Source organism: Danio rerio, chromosome 7 (genome assembly GCF_049306965.1).
Source record: "Danio rerio strain Tuebingen ecotype United States chromosome 7, GRCz12tu, whole genome shotgun sequence".
Classification (NCBI taxonomy): Eukaryota; Metazoa; Chordata; class Actinopteri; order Cypriniformes; family Danionidae; genus Danio; species Danio rerio.
The window spans coordinates 50645691-50670154 of NC_133182.1; the positions used below are offsets into that span (position 1 = coordinate 50645691).

General features: G+C 34.7%; 1 protein-coding gene across 9 annotated transcripts in view; it reads left to right on the forward strand.

Annotated features, from left to right (window-relative positions):
• cpt1aa (carnitine palmitoyltransferase 1Aa (liver)) overlaps positions 1-22178 on the forward strand; it is a 25221-nt gene extending 3043 nt beyond the window's left edge. For 3 of the 9 annotated variants that reach the window (XM_073906674.1, XM_005166474.6, XM_005166473.6), the window contains exons 4-19: positions 997-1168; positions 1251-1355; positions 2282-2419; positions 3200-3277; positions 3485-3592; positions 5911-5998; positions 7546-7741; positions 10327-10515; positions 10613-10718; positions 11738-11854; positions 12791-12955; positions 13044-13175; positions 13275-13427; positions 15580-15693; positions 15782-15874; positions 21239-22178. In XM_073906674.1, coding sequence (XP_073762775.1) covers positions 997-1168; positions 1251-1355; positions 2282-2419; positions 3200-3277; positions 3485-3592; positions 5911-5998; positions 7546-7741; positions 10327-10515; positions 10613-10718; positions 11738-11854; positions 12791-12955; positions 13044-13175; positions 13275-13427; positions 15580-15693; positions 15782-15874; positions 21239-21325 — 2041 coding nt within the window. In that variant the 3' untranslated portion in view covers positions 21326-22178. Of the gene's footprint in view, positions 1-996; positions 1169-1250; positions 1356-2281; positions 2420-3199; positions 3278-3484; positions 3593-5910; positions 6443-7545; positions 7742-10326; positions 10516-10612; positions 10719-11737; positions 11855-12790; positions 12956-13043; positions 13176-13274; positions 13428-15579; positions 15694-15781; positions 15875-21238 lie in introns of all 9 variants that reach the window. The other 6 variants (XM_073906675.1, XM_068222315.2, XM_005166476.6 and 3 more) reach the window with 3 other exon arrangements.
• The last annotated feature ends 2286 nt before the right edge of the window (positions 22179-24464 follow it).

Genomic DNA, 24464 nt, shown 5'->3' on the forward strand with positions numbered 1-24464 from the left:
GACTTTTCAGATGAATCATCTGCTGAACTGCATCCCAATCATCACAAATACTGCAGAAGACCTATTGAAACCTGCATGGACCCAAGATTCTCATAGACATTAGTCATGTTTGGTGAAAGAAAAATCATGGTTTGGGGTTACATTCAGTACGGGGGTGTGCGAGAGATCTGCAGAGTGGATGGCTACAGCAACAGCCTGAGGTATCAAGACATTTGTGCTGTCCATCACATTACAAACCACAGGAGAGGACAAATTATTCAGCAGGATAGCGCTCATTGTCATACTTCAGCCACAAAATCAAAGTTTCTGAAAGTAATGAAGGTCAAGATGCTCCAGGATTGGCCAGCCCAGTCACCAGATATGAACATTATTGAGCATGTCTGGGGTAGGATGAAGCAGAAGACATCGAAGATGAACGCAAAGAATCTTGATGAACTCTGTGAGTCTTGCAAGCACGCTTTCTTTGCCATTCCAGACGACTTTATTAATAAGTTAAGTCATTGCAGAGATGTACGGATGCAGTCCTCCAAGCTCATGGGAGCCAAACACAATATTTATAAAAAAAAAATTTCAACCAGAGGTCAAGTTATTATTTGTTGTTTCTAAAACTTAGATATGCGAAAAGACTTTTGTCAGGTAGTGTATTTATCCAGCCTTTTATTAGTTTGTGCTTTTCCAAAGAAATTCTTTCCTATATTAAAGTTGTTCAGTAAACATTATTGTTCCATTGTCCTTTATAACTAATATTTATAAACACGTTTGATTTAAATAAAAATGTGTAATGTTGTGATTCTCGATGTTGTTGGTTGGCTTGGTTTATCTTGTAAAACTTAAAGAAAACAAAAATGAGAATCCCTATTGAAATTCTGAAAAATAAATTGGTAACTAGCATTGCTGATACAGTGTGCATGTACTAATTCACTGTATAAAGTGCTTGTGAATGAGGCTATTTGATGGTTTATTTGAGAGGTTATTTTAAGGCTTCTTTTTCTGCAGTAGGTACATGTCCGAACAAAAGCAGATGTTAGTTGGGGGTGTCATGGTGGGCACAGGTCTGTGGATTGCCATCATATTCGGCATGAGGACTGTTCTGAAGGGTCTGTTGTCCTGGCACGGCTGGATGTTTGCCTCTCATGGCAGAATGACCTGGAAAATTCGACTGTGGCTGGTGCGTAAGGCAGTATAGAATTAATAATAATTGTTAAATGTTTTTGGTATCAGTCCCTGGCTAAAAATTTCTGTCTTTGCAGGTTTTCGTAAAGGTTTTTTCTGGCATGCAAACACCAATGCTTTACAGCTTTCAGAATTCTCTTCCTCATTTATTTGTGCCATCCGTGAAGGAAACCACAAGAAGAGTGAGTAGTTCATTTCTAAATCGTCCAGCTCAATCTTTTTCTTAAGTTAAGTGTTAGTTATTTTAGTCTTTTTTTTTTTAGGATGTTTATTCTAGGGCTGCACGATATTGGAAAAATCTGACATTGCGATATTTAGTTTTTCTGCGACATTAATGCAATATGAATACAAATCTCGAAAAAGTCTTGAATTTAGATTGATTGAGGTGATGTAAAGATGTGAATCATGTATTAAAAATAATTAATATTATGAATGTATAATAAATTGCAAGCAAAAGCAAAGAAAAAAGTAAACGAAACAGTGCTTTATGGTTTCCGAAGAGTCAAACAGTATTCAGATACAGACATTAAATAACTAAATGTTAAATGACACTCTATAGTCTTCATTGTTTTAATAATTCAGTAAAATTATTCTTTATTAATGTTAGCTCATGCATTCTCAATTGTTGTGCTGTTATAACACGTATATAGTTATATACAACTATAATCCAGACTCACCGTTGCATATCCTGCGATTTGACTTTTGCAGACACACATTGCAATATCAATGCTGAAACGATATATTGTGCAGCCTTAGTTTATTCCATTAAATGCAGACTCAAACTGGTAATCCAGAAATCGCTATACTGCATTTAGTTATTTCAATGTCTATTTTGGTCACTTGCTTTCAGAGTTAACTTGCTCAGGTGATTATCATCTGATGTTGAGGTAGGTTGCACAACAAGGATGAAGTGAGATAACTTACTAAAACGTGCACGCTGTTCAGAACGTACTAGAAAACAAAACTAGCGATGATTTGATTTGAACTCACAAGCATCAGTTGCTAGAATTCATAATGATGTGCGATTTAAGTTTATACTAAACTCTACAGTGATATTATACTTTAGGTGTGAAATTTAGCTTGTTTTCTTTTGAATTTTGGACTTTAGTATCTTGAATCTGTCCAACCACTGCTGAGCGATGAGGAGCACCAAAGAATGCAGAGACTTGCACTGGATTTTGAGAGGAACCTTGGACCAAAACTTCAGTGGTACCTCAAACTGAAGTCTTGGTGGGCCACCAATTACGTAAGTAAAATGCATTGCTCAGCATATCAACGGTATTATGTTGTGTTCTGTTTTCTACTTTGTGCAAACCTGTACAATTTGTTTTGGGTAAACTTAGACAAATGTTCAGAGATAGTTAGGGATTTAGACTGTCAATGTACTAGACATCAGATTAGGTTTCAGGATCTGCGGAAGGACTCATAAATGTTTAAAAAATGATTTATGTATTTTATCCTTAATTATCAACATCAAAAAGATGGTGAAAATTCTAAATATGTCAGTGTTTACAAAAACAATCTGGGGTTAACATTAGAATTATGATAATTCACCCAAAAATGAACTTTTACTCTCTTTTTACTCATTCTCAACTGGTAAAGTAACCTATTAAGGAGTTTCTTTATTCTGTTGAACACATTAGAATAGAATAGAATAGAATAGAATAGAATAGAATAGAATAGAATAGAATAGAATAGAAGAAAGCTGATAACCTGTAACCAATGACTTCCATTGTAGAAAAAACAAGTACTTTGGAAGTCAATGGTCATGTATTTCCGACTTTCTTTAAGCAATCTTCTTGTGTTCAACAGATAAAAGAAACTCAAACAGGTTTGCAACAAGTAAAGGAAGAGTAAATGATGACAGAGTTTTCATTTTAGTGTGAACAATCCGTTTGAAACAAATCTTACAAAATTGAAATTTTGAATGCAAGTGTAATTGTTGGGGATTTGTTTTATAACGGGAATGACTGTGAAGGTCTAAACCTTAATTTCATTTGAGTTTTTATTGCTGTATGTGTTTCAGGTCAGTGACTGGTGGGAAGAATATATCTACCTGAGAGGTCGTGGGCCAATCATGGTTAACAGCAACTATTATGTAATGGTAAATGGTGCTTGCCAGCTTCACATGTGTATGCAGCCAAAACGTGCAATAGAGTGCCTAGATATATTACAGTCACAAGATAAGCTTAGGTCACTGTGTTTTGGTCACAGAGTTCAGTTAACTCCCATTTTTGTTTATTCTCAATTTGATTATACATGCATTCTTGGCATCTAAAACCACTTGCCCTTTCCCCCACTTTTTGAACAGGACTTTCTTTACGCTTTTCCCACAAATATTCAAGCAGCAAGAGCAGGAAACGTCATTCATGCAATAATGCTGTACAGGAGGAAGCTGGACCGGGCTCAAATCAAACCGGTTAGACAATCTACCATATTTTCACTGCATCTTCACATCAACATAAATTGCTTTCATTTAATCAGCTAATAAATATACTTCTACTATGCCCAATTTTTAATGTTGTCAAACAACGTTTTCTATCTGAAATGACTTTAAAATTTATTTTAAAATGTAAATCCTAAAAAAATTGTAGCGTTTTTATCAAAAGTAAATCTTACAGTTCAAACGCAAACAAAAGTTCTCAGGGGTAGCTTAAAAAATGTGTCGGTGCTCTTTTTGTAAGGGATTCATCAGAATAGACAGCAAAAGTCAGGCCAAGGCACTCGAAAAATATTTTACAATTTTGCTGTTTGAATCTTAGCCATTTTAGATTTTTAGCTAATTTTACGTAATATTTATCGTTGTTGTTGTCTTTATTGTTAGAAACCTTTTTGTTAGTGGTGTAACTGATCACAAATCTCACGGTTCAGATCACGTTATGGTTTTTAAGTCACCGATCAGACCTTTTTGGATCAGCAAAAAAGTAGGAGACAAATGTCATTTTCTTTCCATTTATACAACAAATCTTACAGTAAAAACCATTGATTTAACAAACACAACTTGGAAGCTTAATAATAACAAAAATCAAGAAAGAACCAGCTGAATAAAAGGAAAATATTCAATATGAAAAATTATCTTTGCTACAGTTGCTGATAATGCTAAATACAGAAATCTAACATCTCGTACAACAGATCATATTTATTTTCAATTGATTCAACAGTTCATACATAAAACTTCATGTTTCATTATAGGTGGGTCAATTCTGAAAACCTATTCAGTGACATAATTTTGATGGTTGTTTGTCACTAACTATTGGTTAAACAATGTAATTGCTCCAACATTCACCAGCGTTAACAACCATTAAATGCTAAATTTAATCTTTACCATAAACATCAATGTTTATATCTGAACTATAAACTGTAATCCCAGTACTTCTGTGTTATTTAATAGTTTGTAACTAACTAAAAAAGAGTAAAAACTAAATCTCTCTCCATAAAATTCAGATTTGAAAACAGCACTTCGAAAGATTAATGAACATGCAAATCATTATCATTTATTATTTTTAACTTTTAATGTTTAATTGTGACAAACAGTAGCTACATTTCCATCCACCTATTTGTATGCACACTTTGTACATTAACAAAACGGTTGATGGAAACACCAAGATGTGTATAAATTTGGAAAATGTGCATAAAATATATGCGCATAAATGAGTAGGATAAACTTTTTATTTGATAAGAAAAGAAGCCCATAAACTGCGATGGAAACTCTTTTACTGAACAAATTCCAGTATGCGCATTAAAAAAAGTCTTGTGATTGAGCACATTGCAAAACGTTGAAATGTTGTTTTGGTCATTCTAAAACACTTTAACCATTTCAGTATTAGTGTCATTATATTATAAATGACGGCCAGAATCAAGATGTGCTCTGCGTCTCACATCTTCATAGGCCACCGCATATTCACTGCTGGTCAGGATTGCCTTCAGAGGCCCAAGTCATTTATTAAATAAAGAAAAGATTCACACAGCTTCTCCTACCGCAGCAAATTCCGTTTTCCGTAAATCAGGATGTGACGATTTTGTTCTCTTTGACTTGTTGGATGGAAACGCTGCTTCATTCGCACATATTTTATGCTATAATCTAGTTTGGTGCATAAAGTTAATCCACATTTCTGGATGAAAACATACCTAGTGACAGAAAACACCTTTAATTAATAACCTAAGAAAGCATTTAGGTCCCACCACAACGTTTTCTGTCATCGTTTTAGTTTACAGAGAAGCCAAAATGCCTTCATGCACGTGATTTAAATGATGCGGGAGGCGATCTCTTTGCAATTGTTATAAACGTTGGATAACAACAAGTTCAAAAAAAGTAAATAATTAGCGGGTCACAAGCGTCGGTTGGGATCTATGATCCGTTACACCCCTAGTTTTTATTATAGAAGAGTTTTTATAATATGTCTGTAAATTAAATTTTCTGTTTTTGACATAGTAATAGCTGATAAACTCAAAACTCTCTCCTAATCAGCTAATATTGAGCAATCAGGTAGATTAGTGAGCTGATTTACAATTTTGCCATGATAAAGAAAAATAAAATGAGATAATATTATTATATATTTTTTTACCTTCATAGCCATAAAATAAGTAATTACACTGTAATAACTCTTCTGTCCTTTATCACAAGTGATTAATTGCATATATCATCCATAGGCTGTCACTATGGAGACTGTTCCCTCAATTTAATGTTGTGAATGTTTTTGTTTCATGCCTCCTGATCATGTGGTCATAACGGTGCAGGTTTTTGCACTATCAAACAGCGTTCCACTCTGTTCTGCTCAATGGGAACGGCTATTTAATACAAGCCGCATCCCAGGAAAGGAGAGGGGTAAGAATAGCCAGTCTGTGCACCATAGCCTAACTTCTGCCTACTACACTGGTCATGTGTCATCGGTTCATTTTGATTAGACCTGTTCTTATGCATGCTTACTGGCAGTTTGTTGTTATGCACAAATCATGTGATGACAAGCTGGTGACACAGAGCTGTGCTGCATAAAATCCCTCTCCATTCATTCCATTCCCTTACATTATATTTTTTGACCGTAGGATCCCAACCAGTCATCTTGTGCCCTAATGATCACATACTCTCTCCATTTTGCCCAGCAGTGACCTTTTTCACATCCTGTAGAGTGTCTCACCAAGTCCTCCCTCCATCTTTTATTTGACCTCTTCCTCTCTGCTTCGCAGCTTATGCTTCAAAACACCATCCCCATGTGCTCGTCCCAGTATGAGCGTATGTTCAACACCAGTCGCATCCCAGGCATAGAAACAGGTACTGAACATGACACAGTTTTCAAAGTGCCAGAATCAAGATACAGGCCAAAGCACTTCCAATTCTGCTTTCCATTTCGCTTATAATTTAATCTGCAAGAAGACAGATAAGCTTATGATTGCTGATGGAAATACTTCAAAGGTGTCAGTGGGTTGTTTTGGAAATATAGTAATATATGCAACGATTATAGATTTTGGTTGTATGATTAGAGTCGGAGAAATAATCATTGTTTCATGGTTATCCCCATTATTATGCTTTCATTAACTTTATAACTACTAGTTCAGAAAATCACATAAAAACTTTATATTTTAAAGTGTTTTTTGTTCCTACTTAGTAACCAAATAATAATATAATAATACATAATAATACAGCACAAAATAATAATAATAAATAAACAGTAGTTCATTACTTTTTAGACTTAAAAAATGAATAAAACTCAAAATAAGTGAAAGACGTTTTTGGTTTTTCAACATAAGTATTAGTTTTACATTGAAAAACTGTCACGTCTTTTTAATTTTACCTACAAAAAAACAATGAAGTTTAACTAAAAAAAACATTATTGCATATCTACTTAAATATATCATTTTTACTGAGCAGTGGCAATTGTACATCAGCAGTTTGTATGTTTTTTTTCCCCCCCAATAAACACCTGGATGGTACTGTCTGTTTGGCTGTGTTCAGAAAACCTGTTTCTTTTTTTGTTTTGTTTGCCTCTAGTGGTACATTATACACACACTTCACCTTTAACCTTCACCTTAGTTGCTCCCTTTATTGTTTGCATTGTTTTATTAAGCTTTAGAATTGTTTTATGTCTTTTGGGGTTGGTAAGTTTTTCCTAAATGCCTTAAAATCATATTATTTTCAATTTAGCAATGCAGTTGTGCAGCTTCAAATTTTAATATTAAGTGTATTCAAACTGAATCGTACCCTAATTCATATATAACAATTTACCAACCCCAAATGTATTCGTAATCATTATGTTTAACATTTTTGACCCACTGCCTGCCAGCAAAATTGATTTTAGCATCTTAACATACCCGATGTCAAATGTTTTACACAATATAGTTATATAGTGCTTGTTTTCTTTGTCCACCTGAACACAGACTCAGTACAGCACGTGTCTGACAGCAGGCATATAGTGGTGTATCACCGGGGCCGTTACTTTAAAGTATGGATGTTTTATGATGGCCGGTTACTCCTGCCAAGAGAGATTGAGCAGCAGATGGAGAGGATCCTGGCCGACACGTCCGAGCCTCAGCCTGGAGAGGAAACCCTGGCCGCCCTCACCGCAGGGGACAGGTACTCACAAGACCCACAAAAGCAGAAGTCACTACCGCTTTCCTGCCATTCATTTGTCCGATCGCATGTAACTGCTACAGAACTTCAAGGGAAAGTAGCTAAAGTAACTGTAAACAACAGTCTAAAGAAAATAAAGTAAAATGTAACCAGTTGTACAAAAATATGTATTATTGTTATTATTGGCTAAAAAGTAAGGGAATACATTTCAGGCACTTGTAATGCAATTGCCTTAATTACTGTAATAAATTCAGCAGCTTTCTATTTTTCAACGAAAAGTAACATTTATCAGTATAATTGAACATGATAAATTCATTTAGTTGAAAATATAAAGATATATTCTTTTATTTTAAAATTATATTTTAGAAATTTTATTATAAAATTATAAGAATGTTTGACTTATCAGACAATTGCACCATTTAAGATACAATAAAATAAGCAATGTACTAATATATGGTATAATACTTTTGACAATTTTTTATACATATAAAGTTTACCCTTTTTAAAGTAAAAATATAAAACTTAAAGGTCCTCAAATTATCTCAAATTTAAAGAATTTAAGTAGTTATATTTCTTTTGTATATGCACTGATTTTACAGGGTGTCTGCGGGGTCTTAAAAAGTATTAAATGTTGATAAATCAATGTCGAGAAATTTAAGGCCCTTAAAAAGTATTAAAGTATTAAATGTTATTTTACAAGGTATTCAATTTTATATCATATATACATTGATTATGCAATTTATGGTTATATGCTAAAGTTTGGCTGAATTAAATCTGTGAATATCAGGATGCCGTGTAGTTTATGAAATCAATCAAATCCTGCTAGATTTGACATCATGCTGCTTTGTTTATTGCAGTAACCAAGGCAACGCCATTATTTCTGTAGTCCTATAGGCGCCACATGCTGAATTACCCAGATTTAATAGATTTTTATTCAGTATATGTATAATGTTTTAGTTTTGGATTAGTTTTTTACATTAATATTTAGTAAATAAACTAAGTTAAAATCTCGCCAGTGTTTCGGGGTTAAAACCTAATGTGGTAATGAGGTCCTAAAATGTCTGGAAAGAGTCTCAAAAAGGTCTTAAAAGGTATTGAGTTTCACTTTCTGATTCCTGTGTATATACTCTGTTATATGTATTTAAAGTAGTATTGAGTCAAGTAAATAAATTATTTATTGAGTAGTTATGTTATGTTACTTTTTTAGTCATGGTAATTAGAAAAGTCATTTAAATACAAAATTAATTGATGTAATTAACTATGAACTTTTTTTTTTTTTTTTAAGAAATTTAAACACTGGTGCAAAGTTTGAAATGAGGTCCTCCTAATTAACCCTTCACCAAGACCCGCCCTTCTTAGTTACTATTGCTACGCCTGTCAAGCTGTCGTGCCTGACACGTCTATTACAATATGTATGTGCCAGTGTCAGATATTCCCAGGGATATAATATTCAATGTTGACGAACAGGTGAGATATCTGAGAAAGCCAGACAAAAAAGGACTGCAGTATGCATTACAGGGGTGTATTCAGCACATAAAACGCAACAGATTAGAAAATAATTTAATCAAAATTAAAGCTTAGGCCTAGCCTAGCCTCATACGCTGACCATTCAACAGCTTGGTTTATGCACAGCAGAACAGGTAAAATTTTAAATAATCTAAAAAAAACTAATTAAACCGTGATTTCTCTTTTTTTTTTAAAGCCTGATAGATTATTTGTTGTGCAATGAATATCATCACAAACCGATGAGGAAACACACATGGGCAGCGCTTCTACATAATTCATTCTCAGAAAGAACAGCCAGAAAGGGGAAATTGATGGATTTGTGCTGAATATTAGCATCATTGACCCAAAACAATGTACAGTATCTACAACTCTCAGTATGTTTGTATGTTTTTATCCAGTTTCTATTCTAATTTGCAGTTAAATGGAATAAATAAATAAATTAAAATGTGAATCAAAGTATAAATAGCAGAAGTGAACAAAAAGATTTTCCCTACCAGCAAATATTAATTTGACACCAAATATAAAAGCAGACACCAACCCGCTATAACGCCATCAAAATCTTCAAAAAATGACAAAAACATAGGCGATCTGTAGCTCTGACATGGGCACGAGGGATATAAATTACTGAAAAACAGCTGCGGGTGTAGTATATTGATCGCATGTGCTCAGGTTGTGATCACATCTCAGTTTTGTTCTGTTGACATTTAATCCCAATAATCGTAGCTTGAAACAGATGGAACTATGACTAGATTGTGCTGCTTTTACAGCCCCTCGTAAAGTTTGATCCATGCTGGCATTTCTCCCTTTGGGTTTTAGGTTTTGAAAAGGGAAAAAAATAATCCACCACCCTGTCCAAACTTTTAGGATAGCGGGTGTCAGATTTGCACAATCCACATGCACAATGCTTTGACTCGTTTCTCTCAACCGAAAGCTTGACAGACTGACTGCGCATAGCTACGGTTGGTATATGGCAGTTTTCGGTGTGGCTTAGCGAAGGGTCAAAAATTGTTTCCTTTTTTCAACTGTTACTTGTCATAACAACACAATAGTTTAACCTGTGTTATTTTCTGTGTCTGCCAAAGAGTGCCATGGGCTTGTGCCCGCAATGCCTACTTGCGACATGGCACGAATAAGAAGAGTCTGGATTCTGTGGAGAAGGCAGCTTTTTTTGTTACACTGGATGACACAGAGCAGAGATTTGATCAGAAAAACCCTGTGGAGTCTCTGGACCGTTATGCTAAATCACTGCTCCATGGCAAGTGTTATGACAGGTAAGGAAGACACCAGAGAGATATTAGGATATTTTTTTTTCTTCCATTTTCAAGTTGCCAGGTCTACATGTACATTTTTATGACCATTTTTCATCAGGTGGTTTGATAAGTCCATAAACTTGATCATCTTCAAGAATGGAACAATGGGTCTTAATGCAGAACACAGTTGGGCTGATGCTCCAATCGTCGGCCACCTCTGGGAGGTACGCATGCATACATTAACGACATTCAGATCAGTGAGGAAATAATTGTTTTGTACAACAAAGATGTGTTAAAGGTTAAAATAATGTTTGTTAGATTTTAGTAAGAGTATTGTTAGTTTTAAACTTATCTATTAGCTAGTGCTAGTACTCCAAAACATCATCTTTATCAGATATAAACCTAATATTAACATTCAAAGCTTGCACTTTGTCGCTTCCGTCTAAATGGAAGATATTTTGAGTATGTTGGAAGCCTGTAACAGTTGTTATGGATGAATGGTCAGGTTTGCACCATTCTTCAAACTATCTTCTTTTGTGTTCACCAGAACAAATAAATCTTAGTCACACTTTTAATGTACAACTCATGCTGTTAACAAACCATTAACTAAGACTTTTTGCTTAATAAACTACTAATTAGCTGCTAATATTAAAGCATGTACTATTACTAATAGTAAAGTAGTAGTTGAGTTTGGGTATTTGGTTAGATGATAAAGTATTTTATTTTACATCCCTAATGTTATTTTATAGTGCTTACAAACAGTCAATATCTCAATAATATGCATGAAATAAGCCAGTTGTGAATTGTTACTTAAACTAATGTGTTAGCAAAAACTCAAACTGGTTTTGAACAAATCAAGGAAAGGGAACAAGACAATGCCATAAGTTTGATATAAGGATGATAGTTGCATTGAAGGGGATAGTTGTTGCAATTTAAAATAATTTCGTATTTAGACTTAATACATTTAAATTTATGTTATAGCAGACGCTATTTACATTTATAGCAGACACTTTTATCCAAAGCGACTTACAAATGAGGACAAGGAAGCAATTTACACAACTATTAGAGCAACAATGAATAAGTGCTATAGTACTACTTATTGCTACAAAGCAAGTGCTATAGTACTTATATAATAGCAGTTATAGTTGGTGGATATAGTTTGTACAGCCTCTTAATCATGATTTGCTACACCTAAATGTTATGATTGTTGCTAATATACATCTTAATTACATTTTTCATCAAGCAAGTACTCTCGATGGACCCTGTGAAACTGGGCTACACAGAAGATGGTCACTGTAAAGGAGAACCTCACGCTAATCTACCTGGACCTCAGAGGTTGCAGTGGAACATCCCAACTGAGGTTTGTGTATGCTAATTTCAGTTGTAAATGTGCTGATTACTGTTTTTTCCTGACATAAAGATGCCTGTTTAGGCATTAGATGGTGTAAGATTTTCTAGTTCTAAACATTAAGGCCTCCATTTGTCTTCTGAACACAAAGTTAAGATATTTTCGATGAAAACCCAGGAGCTCCATCTTCCTCCATAGATATTAGGGGCCCTGACTCATCTAAAGTCCAAAAAGGTACCATAAACCATAATCAAAACATTTCATGTGTCTTCAGTGGTTCACATAAAAAGAACAACTTTATTCAACAGTTTCTTCTGAAGAAACTGTTGAATTATTTTTGTTGCATATGCGCACAAGAGTATTCTTGTAGCTTGACAATATTCTGATTGAATCACTGAAGGTATATAGTTTTTTTGTATTTTTCTGGACTTTGATCTAGTCAGACTGTTGCTATCTATGGAGGATGAGGGAGCTCTCAGATTTAAGGTCTCAGGGGTACGGAATGATATGAGAGTTAGTAATTAATAACATAATTTCCTTTTTTTTATTAGGTTACTATTTTTATGTTGGTTTTAAAAATCTAATTCAACTTTAATCAGTTGTTAAACATTAACTAGAAAATGATTACCTGCTAAGGTCTTATCTTCAGATGAGTTTAATTAACTTATGCTAACAAAGCCTTCTTGTAAAGAATTGACAAACAATAGGCTGGAGAAATCAGAATGATTTTAAACTGGATCTCAGGCATGTCATTGACTAATATTAAAACATAGGTCATATTAAAGTGATTAAAATATAATGCATATGGCGGAATTTTTTTGAAACGTTCTGAAAGTTCAAATAATAGTTAATCACAGTATTTTGATGTTTCTACTGTAATAATATCACAACACATCACCTGCCTGTTAATTTGACGTTCTTTTTGTTGTGCTTTTTATTTCATGGCAGTGCCAAACTATGATCACCAACTCTCTGTCTGTGGCCGAGGCCTTGGCTGATGATGTGGACTCTCACATCATCCCCTTCAGTGACTTTGGTAAGGGCTTGATCAAGAAGTGCAGGACCAGTCCAGATGCCTTCATCCAGCTCGCACTGCAGCTGGCACACTATAGGGTAGGCCGTCCTATCTTTGAACTTCGGAAGCACACGATATTGTGAAATATGCCACCTTCTTGCTACATATTTATTTTTTATTGTACAGGACAAAGGAAAGTTTTGCTTGACCTACGAGGCGTCCATGACCCGTTTGTTCAGAGAAGGTCGTACTGAAACTGTGCGGTCTTGCACTACAGAGTCCTGTGCTTTTGTTCGTGCCATGAACAGCAATCATACGGTAACTTGTCAAAAGTATCCTTTAAAAATCATAGAGGAGGGGTTAAAGTATAGCAGCGCAGATATGGCATAGTAACTGTTTTTGTTTTGCTTATTGTAGAGAGAACAAAAGCTTCAGTTACTGAAAAATGCTGCTGAGAAACACCAGCAGATGTACAGACTGGCGATGACTGGTCATGGCATTGATCGGCATCTCTTTTGCCTTTATGTGGTGTTAAAGTACCTTGGACAGGACTCTCCTTTCCTCAAAGAGGTGTGTTTTTAATCAGTGGTTCAGAAATTTATGAATGAGTATGTCTAATAATATTTTTTCTTCAAAAAAAGTCTTATTTGTTTTATTTTGGCTAGAATAAAAGGATTTTATTTTTAAACAAAATTCTAAGGACAAAATTATTAGCCCCTTTAAGCTATGTATTATTTCGATAGTCTACAGAACAACCCATCATTATACAATAACTTGCCTAATTACCCTAACCTGCCTAGTTAACCTAATTAACCTAGTTAAGCCTTCAAATGTCACTTTAAGCTGTATAGAAGTGTCTTGAAAAATATCTAGTCAAATATTATGTACTGTCACATTGACAGATAAAATAAATCAGTTATCATAACTATTATGTTTAGAAATGTGTTGAAAAAAATCTTTCCGTTATTCTAAATGACTCCCAGGGGCCTGTTTCAGAAAGGAGGTTAACTGAAAACTCAGAGTATTTTAACCCTGAAATGAGAGAAACTCTGGGTTTTCCGTTTCAAAATGGCAGGTTTGTTAAACTCGAGAAATCAGGGTAAGTCAAGCCTGTTTCTGAAAGAGAGTTAACTTTAACTCAGAGTCAGTTACTGTAGTAACTTACTCTGTGAATCTAACCTGGTCAGAAGCAGGTTTTATTCTCTAAACTCAGAGTTTCTGTCGGTCTCCTCCCCTTTTTTAAAGATGAAGCGGTATTTCTCGCCTTAGCCTTACGTTTTCACCTATTTTAATGCTCATTTTGGATACGTGCATAAAAACGATTGATAGAAATGTCATGATGCACATAACTTTTTAAAATATGCATAAAAAACGCATATAACTGAGTAGGATAAACTTTTATTCGATAGAAAATGTGCGCATAAACTATGATGGAAACACTTTTACTGAACAAATTACAGTATGTACATTAAAAAAAAGATCATGATCATATGATAATGAAAATGTGTGTAAATGGAGGCTGAGAACACTGTAACACGTCTTAAATATTGTTTTAGTCATTCTAAAATGCCTTAACTGTTTCAGTATTAGTGTATATTATTAATTACCTCCGAACGTCTGGTGCGTGTCAAGAGTCTCCGCATCTCATGGCTTCAGACGCCCCCACGTGTTCATTGTGTTTCAGCATTGTCTTCTGACATCGAGGCGCAAGTACATTAATTAGGCTAAATAAAGAATTAATTGACACAGCTTCTTCTACCACAGTAAATTCTGTTTTTACTGTTGATATTTGGTGCCAGTTAAATCAGGAAGTGACAATTTATTTCTCTTTGACTCGTTGGATGGAATTTTATTCGCATCTTTTATGCAATATTCCAGTTTTGCACATAAATTTATGTAATATATTTGGATGGAAACATAGCTATTGCCTACATTTTAGTCACACACAGAAGAACTGTACTAGAATGGCTTATGCTTTTTTAATAAATAATTAAATTAAATTCACCTTCGACATGCATGTAACTAGATTAATGGGATTATTATTCTTTCTAAAAATTATTTTAGTACTGCTTACCTTCTAAATGTTATATTAACCTCTATCACTTGATCAATAAAAATGGCAGACACACAAGTGCACTGTTAAATCATTTAAAACTAATAAATGTATAAAAGAAAGTTTAGAAAAAAATATATAAACTTCACAAATTACATTACTTATTTTATTATACTTAAATATTTAAATACTTGAAAAGTTAAATTAGGCATTATCTTGAGCGGCTGTTTTCCCACGCTAACTGGTTGATGGCTGCTTCTTTTCAAATATATACACTCATATTTGCTATAACTTTGCATGAGAACATCAAGTTCAGCTGGAGAAAGAAATGCTGATCTCTTTTATAAGATATTGCCATAGTCCCTCGTAATGTCTGCGCTCCACTGATAATGCCTTTTTATAGTCACGGTGCGCGCGCTTAACTCTGAGTTGGTCTACTCGAAGTTGATTGACCCAACTCAGATCAGCTGTTCTGAAACCGAAAACTCTGAGTTTTTAATCTCTCGGTAAATCAACTCAGAGTTCAAGTTTAAACTCTGAGTTGTTTGAACCTCCTTACTGAAACAGGCCCCAGGTCATTTGCTTTTTGTTGAAACAGATCATGTGATGATAAAAATGTGTATGAATGGACAAACTAGCAGGCTGAGCACATCTGAAATGTTGTTGCAGGTGCTGTCAGAGCCTTGGAGACTGTCCACCAGTCAGACTCCTCTACAGCAGGGGGAGCTGTTTGACCTGGTCAAAAACCCAGAGTATGTGACCAGCGGAGGAGGCTTTGGACCTGTGAGTCTTTCATAGATGACGTAATCCTGCAAATTTAAAAATCATGGTGAAATGAAGAACAATGTTTATTCTATTTTTTTCCTGATAGGTTGCAGATGATGGTTATGGTGTGGCTTATGTGATTGTTGGAGAAAAACTCATCAATTTCCACATCTCTTCCAAACGTTCCAGTCCAGAGACTGTGAGTACACACACTAGTGCTGCTCCCTTTTTATTAGTAGCCGTTTCGTCCACATATTCTTTTGAATATTGAACACCAAATCACTTTGTCATAACTAGGCCCACATAAAATTCTGCAGATTTGCAGCCCATCATTGATTCTGTTTATTTACTTTTGTAAATGTATATTTATTCACTATAATTATTGACTAATATGAAAATGTTCATCTGATTTATTTACAATACAGTTTGTAAAGTAATATTTTCTGCCTTTTGGTAGATATATTTTATAGAAGACTTGCTTTGTTTACCAAGTAAAGTGGATTTAATTGGAGTTGCATTGTAAACATTAAATACAAGTTTAAAAGGTATTACTTTTTAGTTCATATATTAAGGTTTTAGTTATGATACTCGCAAAATCATTTCACATAAATCTGCAGATTTTTAACAAAATTTCTTCGCAGAAATAACAAAGAATGTCTCCAGATCTTGTCTGGCTCTTGTCATAACCTTAAAATGCAGATAGAAAAAGCTTGAGCTCAATATAGGCAGATACTTGAGCATAACATGAGCATAACTATGATGGAAATTAATAATTTGCACATAAACAAAACTCTATATGACTTAAAAATATCATGTGATTGGTCTGGTAGTTAGTTTATGCCGAGTTCAGACTGCATGATATTCAAACTAGTCGTGTCACAGATGTTTTCACACTGCATGACTATCTGGGCTAGCGTTTCGTCGCTGCTTTGTTTACACTGCAAGATGTATCGGTGACAGGGACTTTCACATTGCATGACTTCACTATAGGAAGAATCGCCGACAACGTCGTCCAAACTACGTTTCACAGCCAAAAACACGTAGTATATCTTTTGTTATTTACTACATAATGAGAAAAAGCCTTTAATGGGGTAAAACATGTACATATTTGTTCACCTGGGTTTAAAGGGAATTAGCCATTTCTCCTTAACGTTGATAATAAACTAATTTCTTTCTGTATTAAACGTCAAACAGACACGGTTGCTCCTGTGTCCTGTCAAACCTCCACTAGTTTTTCCTCCATTTTGTGGGTCCAAATAAACCGAAAAAGAGCGCTTTAAACTTCTCCCACAGCCTCCCGCTGGCCTGCAGCAGTTATACATACATACACACACACACACGCAAGTGAATGCTGCTCTCTCATTGGCTGTAGACGATGGCTGATGTTATTTTCAGTCAAAACTCAATTCACACGGCATGATTTGAATCGCTGACAGCTCCAGATATTTAGCACGCCAAATATCTCGCAGGCATCGGCAACTCATCGGCGATTCTCTCAGATCACGTCTTTGATAGTTCATACTGTGTGACTGTCACTCACGTGCACGAGCACCGATTTGCCTGTGATTTTAGGCATTTGTCGGCGATTACTCAAAACCTGTCGGCGACCCGAAATCGTGGCTAAAATCACGCAGTCTGAACTAGGCATTAGCTATCCAGGTTGTTGCTAGAAGGGATACAGCTGCGGTTAGAAGACGTTAACAATAATTATTTATATTATTTATTAAATTATAGTATTCACCTCATTAATTAATTATATTTTAATTTAATAATATTTATATATTTTTATATTATATATTTACGTCTACCCCTACCCAAAACCCAACCACCACAGTAATGTAAAAACAGTAATTATACTAAGTATTATTACCAATTAAACATTATTTTATTAAGGCCTACCCCCTCCCCAACCCTTTGAGTAATGTGAAAGTATGAATTATTTTTATATTATAGTGTCGCTATAGTATATAGTGTAAGTATGCTGTATTGCAGTGCGTATCCGCAGCTATATCCCATCTAGATCTAACCGGCTATCCACTAATTGCATGCCCAATATTAAGGTGTTTTTGAAGAGCTGAAGTCTGTAATGATATTGGCTTGTCTCCTAATACTGTCCACACTGTGACTTTTATTACATTCCAAAATACTTACTTGGTTGTGCTTTATTTTAAAGTGTGTGTACTTAATGTGTAATAACAGATTATGATCGTCATACCCCATATGTAGAAAACAATATTGAGAGCATTTATACTTCTGGATTCTGTCAGTACTGCTCTGCAATAACACTTTCGAAAGACTAGCAGGCAGTGAGATTTCCATTTTCAGCTATGTTGAGGTTTTTTTTTTTTGCCCATGTTTGGAGTTTACACTGGAAATGCGTGTGATGCTGCTGTAGAAGTATTTAAACTCAGACTTGGGGGTAAAAGTGACATGCTTAAGAATTTTAATCATTAAAAAATATTTAAGTATCCATCTGGACCTCCTTCACAGGACTCGTTAAAAAGGCCTCCACTCTACCATGCCACATATATATATATATATATATATATATATATATATATATATATATATATATATATACCATGCCAGCCAATCACAGATCTTGTGCTCTGCATCTTCAAAATTTTTGGTTGCGTTTTTTTAGAGGTGCTTGTCATGGTGTGACATGAAGACCGTCACTGTGCGAAGACTACGCAGAAGTGTATTTAAGTCGTTTTTTGGGAAATAGCTCCACGATATTTAAACAGTTGGGTTTTACCTTTTTTTTTAATCCATTCAATATTAATTTCTTTATTTCAATCCGCTATTTTATTATTACACCAGAGTGAAAGTATAGTTCCTAGCCATATCGTCCTAGATTAAAACAACTTTTCATTCTCTGTTGGTCATACTCACTCAAAGAGATATTTAGCAAAGTGTCACCAGGAAAACTGTAGAATTTATTGAATTTCTGTATTCACTTGTTTTGTTTTTAGTTGTATATTTATTTGTGACATGTTTGTGCCATGAAAGTAGCATGAATTGTCACGATCCCCAAAATAATAAATAAATAAAGGTAAGATCCAAAATGTAAGGTCTTTACTTACCGGTGGAAAAGGTAAACAGTGCAAAAACAGTACAAAAGAAAAAAGAAAAGATACCGGTGCTGTATAGAAGAGCAGGTAAAATCCAAATCTAAGTAGCTCTCCAGATAACAGCTAGAAGTCCCACAGAGCAAACACACAGAGCATGCTTACGAGACAGAGAGAAATAATGGTCACTGATAATGAACTGACAATGATACAAACACCTAGGGCCCTATCATACACCCGGCACAGTAGGGCGCAAGACGCGTTTCCACGACACGTTGCTATTTTCAGACCAACGCAACCTTAATTTTTGTGTTTTCCGCCAAGTTGTTTAAACAGCAAACCCATTTGTGCCTCTTTGTGGACTTATTGGGTGTTTCGATCTAGAAAGGAGGTGTGTTAAGGCGCATTTTTGGCGTGTTGCTATTTTGAGGAGCTAAAATAGACTAAGTAATAGACCGGCTAAAAGTCCCACGCAGAGCAGGTTAGTTGTGCACCTTGCGTACACATTGCTTAAAACACGAAGGATGTAGAGCATTACACAGATATCTTTACAAATGAAAAAGAATTAAAGTTTTTCTACATAAATATAAAAACCACTGCCTCCATGCTTCACTTCGGGGGGCTTTTTTTCAGTTTATTTATGATAATTTGCTTTTGTTTAATGTTATTATTTGCAGTATTATTTATTATATGCATATTTATATTTGTTTTATCAAAAACAACATTAGATTTGTCCACCTGTCAGGTTTTAGAGCATATGGGGCACAGCATGTGTATGTGGATATAACTCAGTTGTTTAAACACGCTCTGTTATTATTGGTCATTTATTCATTTGCTAGAAATAAGAACTGAATTTAGAAATAATTTTAAAAGAAATCTTTGTGCTTAAACAAAATTTATTATGTATAGGCTAATGGATGTCTGTGCGAACAACACGTTTCCCAATCAATGCAAGAGAGAAAGTAAAAGTAAAGGTCGATTAAAGGAGGCTGTTCATTATCCTTGCCCTGTAGATGCTCTGTTTAACTGTTTTCTCGCAAGAAATGCTCAGTTTTCCCACTTACAAAGTCTGCCATGTAAATAGTAAATGCACCATGGCATGAGGCAACTGACTCTTAGAGAATGGAAGATGAGACACTGATTGGTTTATTCTCAAAACGCACCTATACCTCATCAAGAGAATAAGCTCAACCCTGTTAGACCATGCGCTGCGGCACAGAGCTGATTTTTCCATCATTAAAAAAGCAAACGGGGATACTGACATGCCCTTAATGCTTTTGCACCCTGCGCTTCAGACTTTGTCTAGATTGTTAAAATAGAGCCCCTAGTGTTCAGAAATCGGCATGATAATTAGCCACAGATCGGCAAAACAATCAAGCATGTAACCAAATAGCACCAACAAGCCACTAAAACACACGCGACTGAAACAAAACTAAACCATACATGCAAACCCACAACCGTGACCTAAATAGTTGATGACATGGCATTAAATTAAAATATATGATACTAGACAATGTAACTACAAACGAGTAACGCATTGAATATGAAAATTAGCTAATCTCGTATATAAAGGAATATATAATTTTATTTATTTATTTATTTTTGACAGAGAGAGAGGCTAATGGTCTAATCTGCTTCAATTTATTCAATTCCATGATTTATGCCAAGCTAAGCTCAAAGTGTTCCCGCCAGACCCGGAGGACGGCGAAATGGATTAAAAAAATGCTAGAACTGTTTAACGCTAGTAAAATGAGCCTATTTCCAAAGAAAGTGCAGTGTTTTCTTAAGAAAGTACTGGCTTATATATGATAACTTACAGGGGTTAAGGTTAGGTTTAGGGATTGTTCCTAATTATTACGCAGTTTAATTACTGTGATAATAAATATTATGTATATTTAGAACAGGACTGTAAAATAATGTACTACCACAGACAAAACACAAACTGTAAAAAAAAATTGAGTTTCTTGGTTGCTTTAACTTCAGCAAAATGTAAAACTATGAATTATTTTGACCCAGATTCCAATAAAGTGATGATTTTCCAGTCCTGAGACCTATGACAACTGCACAAGCAAAATGAAAATGTGCTTTTTCTTCTCAAATGCTTGTAGTGATCATTTAAACTCGCAACTTTGGATTAATGCTAGGGTGTGCAGTATTTAACATCTTTTATTTTCTAAATGAAGAAATATTAAGTTGTTTAAAGAATAATTATCTTGAAACGGAGACTTGCTGCCACCTACTGGCAATTTTACTGTCATGTTTTACATATCTGTGGCAGACCTAAACCAGCCAATGTTCTACCTCACAAATGCACTCCTATACATTTTGTCTAATTGCTTTTTTCAGAAAATCCCCAAAACTAGTTTGCAAACCCCTGATTTTTTTTTTTTTTTTTTTTTTTTTTTTTTTTACTGTTCTGTTTTTTTTTTTAAAGCTTGGCTGATTGTTCCCTTAATTTATTGCTTTTTCCTTTCCCTCCTATATTTCTTCAGGATTCTCATCGCTTCGGAAACAATATCAGACGCGCAATGATTGACATGTTGGATCTGTTTCAGCTTGACAAAAAAGACCCAAAGTGATCAGAATGATGAAAGGATTGTGCTTTTAATAACTCATGTCAGCTTAATTGTATATCAGCACTGTTGAGCGAAGCTTGATTATTGGTTTTCTTCTTTTTTCTGCTTGTGTAGTCTTGTTTGTTTGCATGTGTCTGTGAGATGCAGCATATGACGGAGATAAGTAGGGAGGGAGTGCGAGATCTCTTTCTGTCGTTGCAGAATATGTGCTGGTGCCTTAACATGTGTCTTAACCGAACAGTTCAATGCAGGTGATCGAAAGTAAAACCGCATTTCATTACCAGGACACACTTTCACTTTCAGGTCTCAGTAGTTTACTGAGATGGACACACACTTCAATACGTGACATTGACTTGAAAAGATGTCAAGAAGCACAGTAATTCACTTGGCAAAACGGAGCTCCCATGTTGCATTTTGATAGTTTGCGGTTTTCCAAATTCAGTATTATGAATGAAGGGAAATAAGAGATTATGAATGTGAAGTATATGTTTTTGAATACTCAAAGTGTGCAGTCTTTGAAAATGAATGTTGGTCATTTAAACCGGCCTATTTTTATTGGTTGATATTGTTTAGATTCTGCATTGAAAGGTCTGTTTTAATGAGGGATGTGTTAATGCTTAGCAGATGCTTTATCCTATTAATTGTACATTTCATTTTTTTATTTGAGTTCTTTTTTTTTGTGTTCATCATATTTGATGTTCGCTTTCGAGTGTTGTATACTGTAATGATTTTGGAAATCATTGTTAAAAACTGATTTGAGACTCAGTTATTTATGTTTAAGGGGTGTCATTGCAAAGTACACTTCAGAAATTTAGGAAAAGCATTAAACATATAATAAACAAATGAATACTGTAAACTCTCATTTTGTCCTCAATTCTTCAAGGGTAGTTTGTAATAGATTGTTGACAATTTCTTTGACTAAACCGAATTAAGGAAATTTCTCATTTTATTTCCACTCACATTTGTTGTATTGCTATTTTGTCTGAAAATCACTTTATTTATAGGCCATTAAGGCCATCTCTTCTATATGGGCTGCATACATTGAGTTGTTATTGTGTAAATTGATTACTATTGTTAATAAAGTAAAGCATAAAGTAAAATGTTGCTTACCATTTCCCGTACTTAAACTGTGTAAACCCAACTTGGAAGGTGCAGTATGTAAATTTGACACCCAGTGGTTGAACTAGGTATTGCATTCTTGGATTAAAACAAAGATAAGCGCAGGTTGCCAGATTGACAACAAACAGGAGCGAGTCTGACTATTGAGCCTAAAGGCTGATTTAAATCATGTTCATTATAAAAGCAAAAGCACACAATAGAGGGAATGCTCTCCATGTTAAAAGCAGTGTTTGTCCTAACCAAGACCTCATGTCAATATATATTTGGAACAGCTTCTATTTCTTGCAGCTGCACAACAGAAAACTGACAATGATCACCTCAGGTACACCTCATGTGCTTTATTTAATGTTAAATGATAAAAATGTGACTTCTATTGTCATTCTACTGAAAGCAGCAGCAGGTAGTTCACCTCAGATCTTGAAAATAAAATAAACTATTTGAAATTAAACTTCAGAACTGTCTAAGGACTCAAAACCAACACATATCAGTGATTCAGCTTCTACATTTAATAATGTTAAAGAGATTTAATATGTATTAACTAAATTTTAAACCTTTAAGCTTATAAACTATTTCGTTGGAGTGCAGTGAGTGCACTATTCTGTGCGTCTGAATGGCTGTATTTCAATCGTATTTCGGTCGTATTTTGGTCACAGGTGCATAGTTTTAGTGCCTTTCTGAATGAATGAAAGAGAGAGCGAGCCAGCCAGAGGTTTCCACCAAGGCAACCCGGGGTGCTAAAACATAATTGGCTAAACTGACATTGGTTGGATTAAAAAAACAATAACAGACCAACGTGTAACGCACACTTTCAAAGCAGAATATCTGAATTCAGCATTGTTTTTTCAGATAAACAACAATGTTCTCTTAGCATTACAGTATTTTATGCTTTTGAAGAGTTCAGCAACTTTAAGTTGATCCAACCCAATATTTATAATAACACATAGTTTGTTTACCTACATTTAATTCAACGTGTTTAGTCACTTTTTTAAGTAAAGCCAACTAATTGTTTTAAAAGCAACAAGTTTGCTCACTTTAAGTGAAGTCAACTAATCATTTTCCTCAGTGCAGATAGCATGAACTACTGTGATCAACAGTTGAAGGAAAAAAAAATCTGAAAGAAAAGTCTCTTCAAAATTGCAATTCAACAGTTTAGGACAACGGTTTCGATCAACATCAAATATTTAAAAGATAACAGTTGTAATTTTAGTGTTCTGCTATTGTGATTTGGGTAAGGTTAGCTGGGTTTCTGCAGGTTTCACCATGTTAAATTGAACACATTTTAAGATCATTATGAATTACATTTTAGCAGGGCTAAATGTTAAGGATGTTTTTTTTTTGAATATTCCAGTTAGGAAATATTTTCACTTGCCTTATCAAAAAATTATCAATTTAATATTATTATTATTATTATTATTATTATCGGTTTTTGAAATTAATTTTAAATATATCCATTTACAAACCCTATTACCTGTACCAAGAATAAAACAAAACATATTTGCCAATTATTTTAGTCTACAATAATGATAATTTATTAATGAAAAATATAGGTCAGGTTATTATCCTCAGCATTAAATAAATACTATAAAAAGTGAATGGATTATTGGTCATTATGGCTGTTAATGGCAGGATTGAGTAGCTGTGCATGAACAAAGGAAAACTAAGACCTGTTAGAAAAGGATTTAGGACCGACAACACAGTAGTTTAAGGCCTAATATTTAGCTTTTGGCAACGAAGTGGCGCAGTAGGTAGAGCTGTCTCCGTACAGCAAGAAGGTCGCTGGTTCGAGCCTCGGCTTGGTCAGTTGGCATTTCTGTGTGGAGTTTGCATGTTCTCCCTGCGTTCGCGTGGGTTTCCCCACAGTACAAAGACATGCAGTTCATGTGAATTGGGTAGGCTAAATTGTGTGTGTGTGTGTATGTGTGTGTGTGTGTGTTGAATAAGTTGATATTAAAAATGGTTTAAATGATGATTATTCATTACAATGACCTAAATGATAATTATAAGACTTATTTCAAAAGTTCAC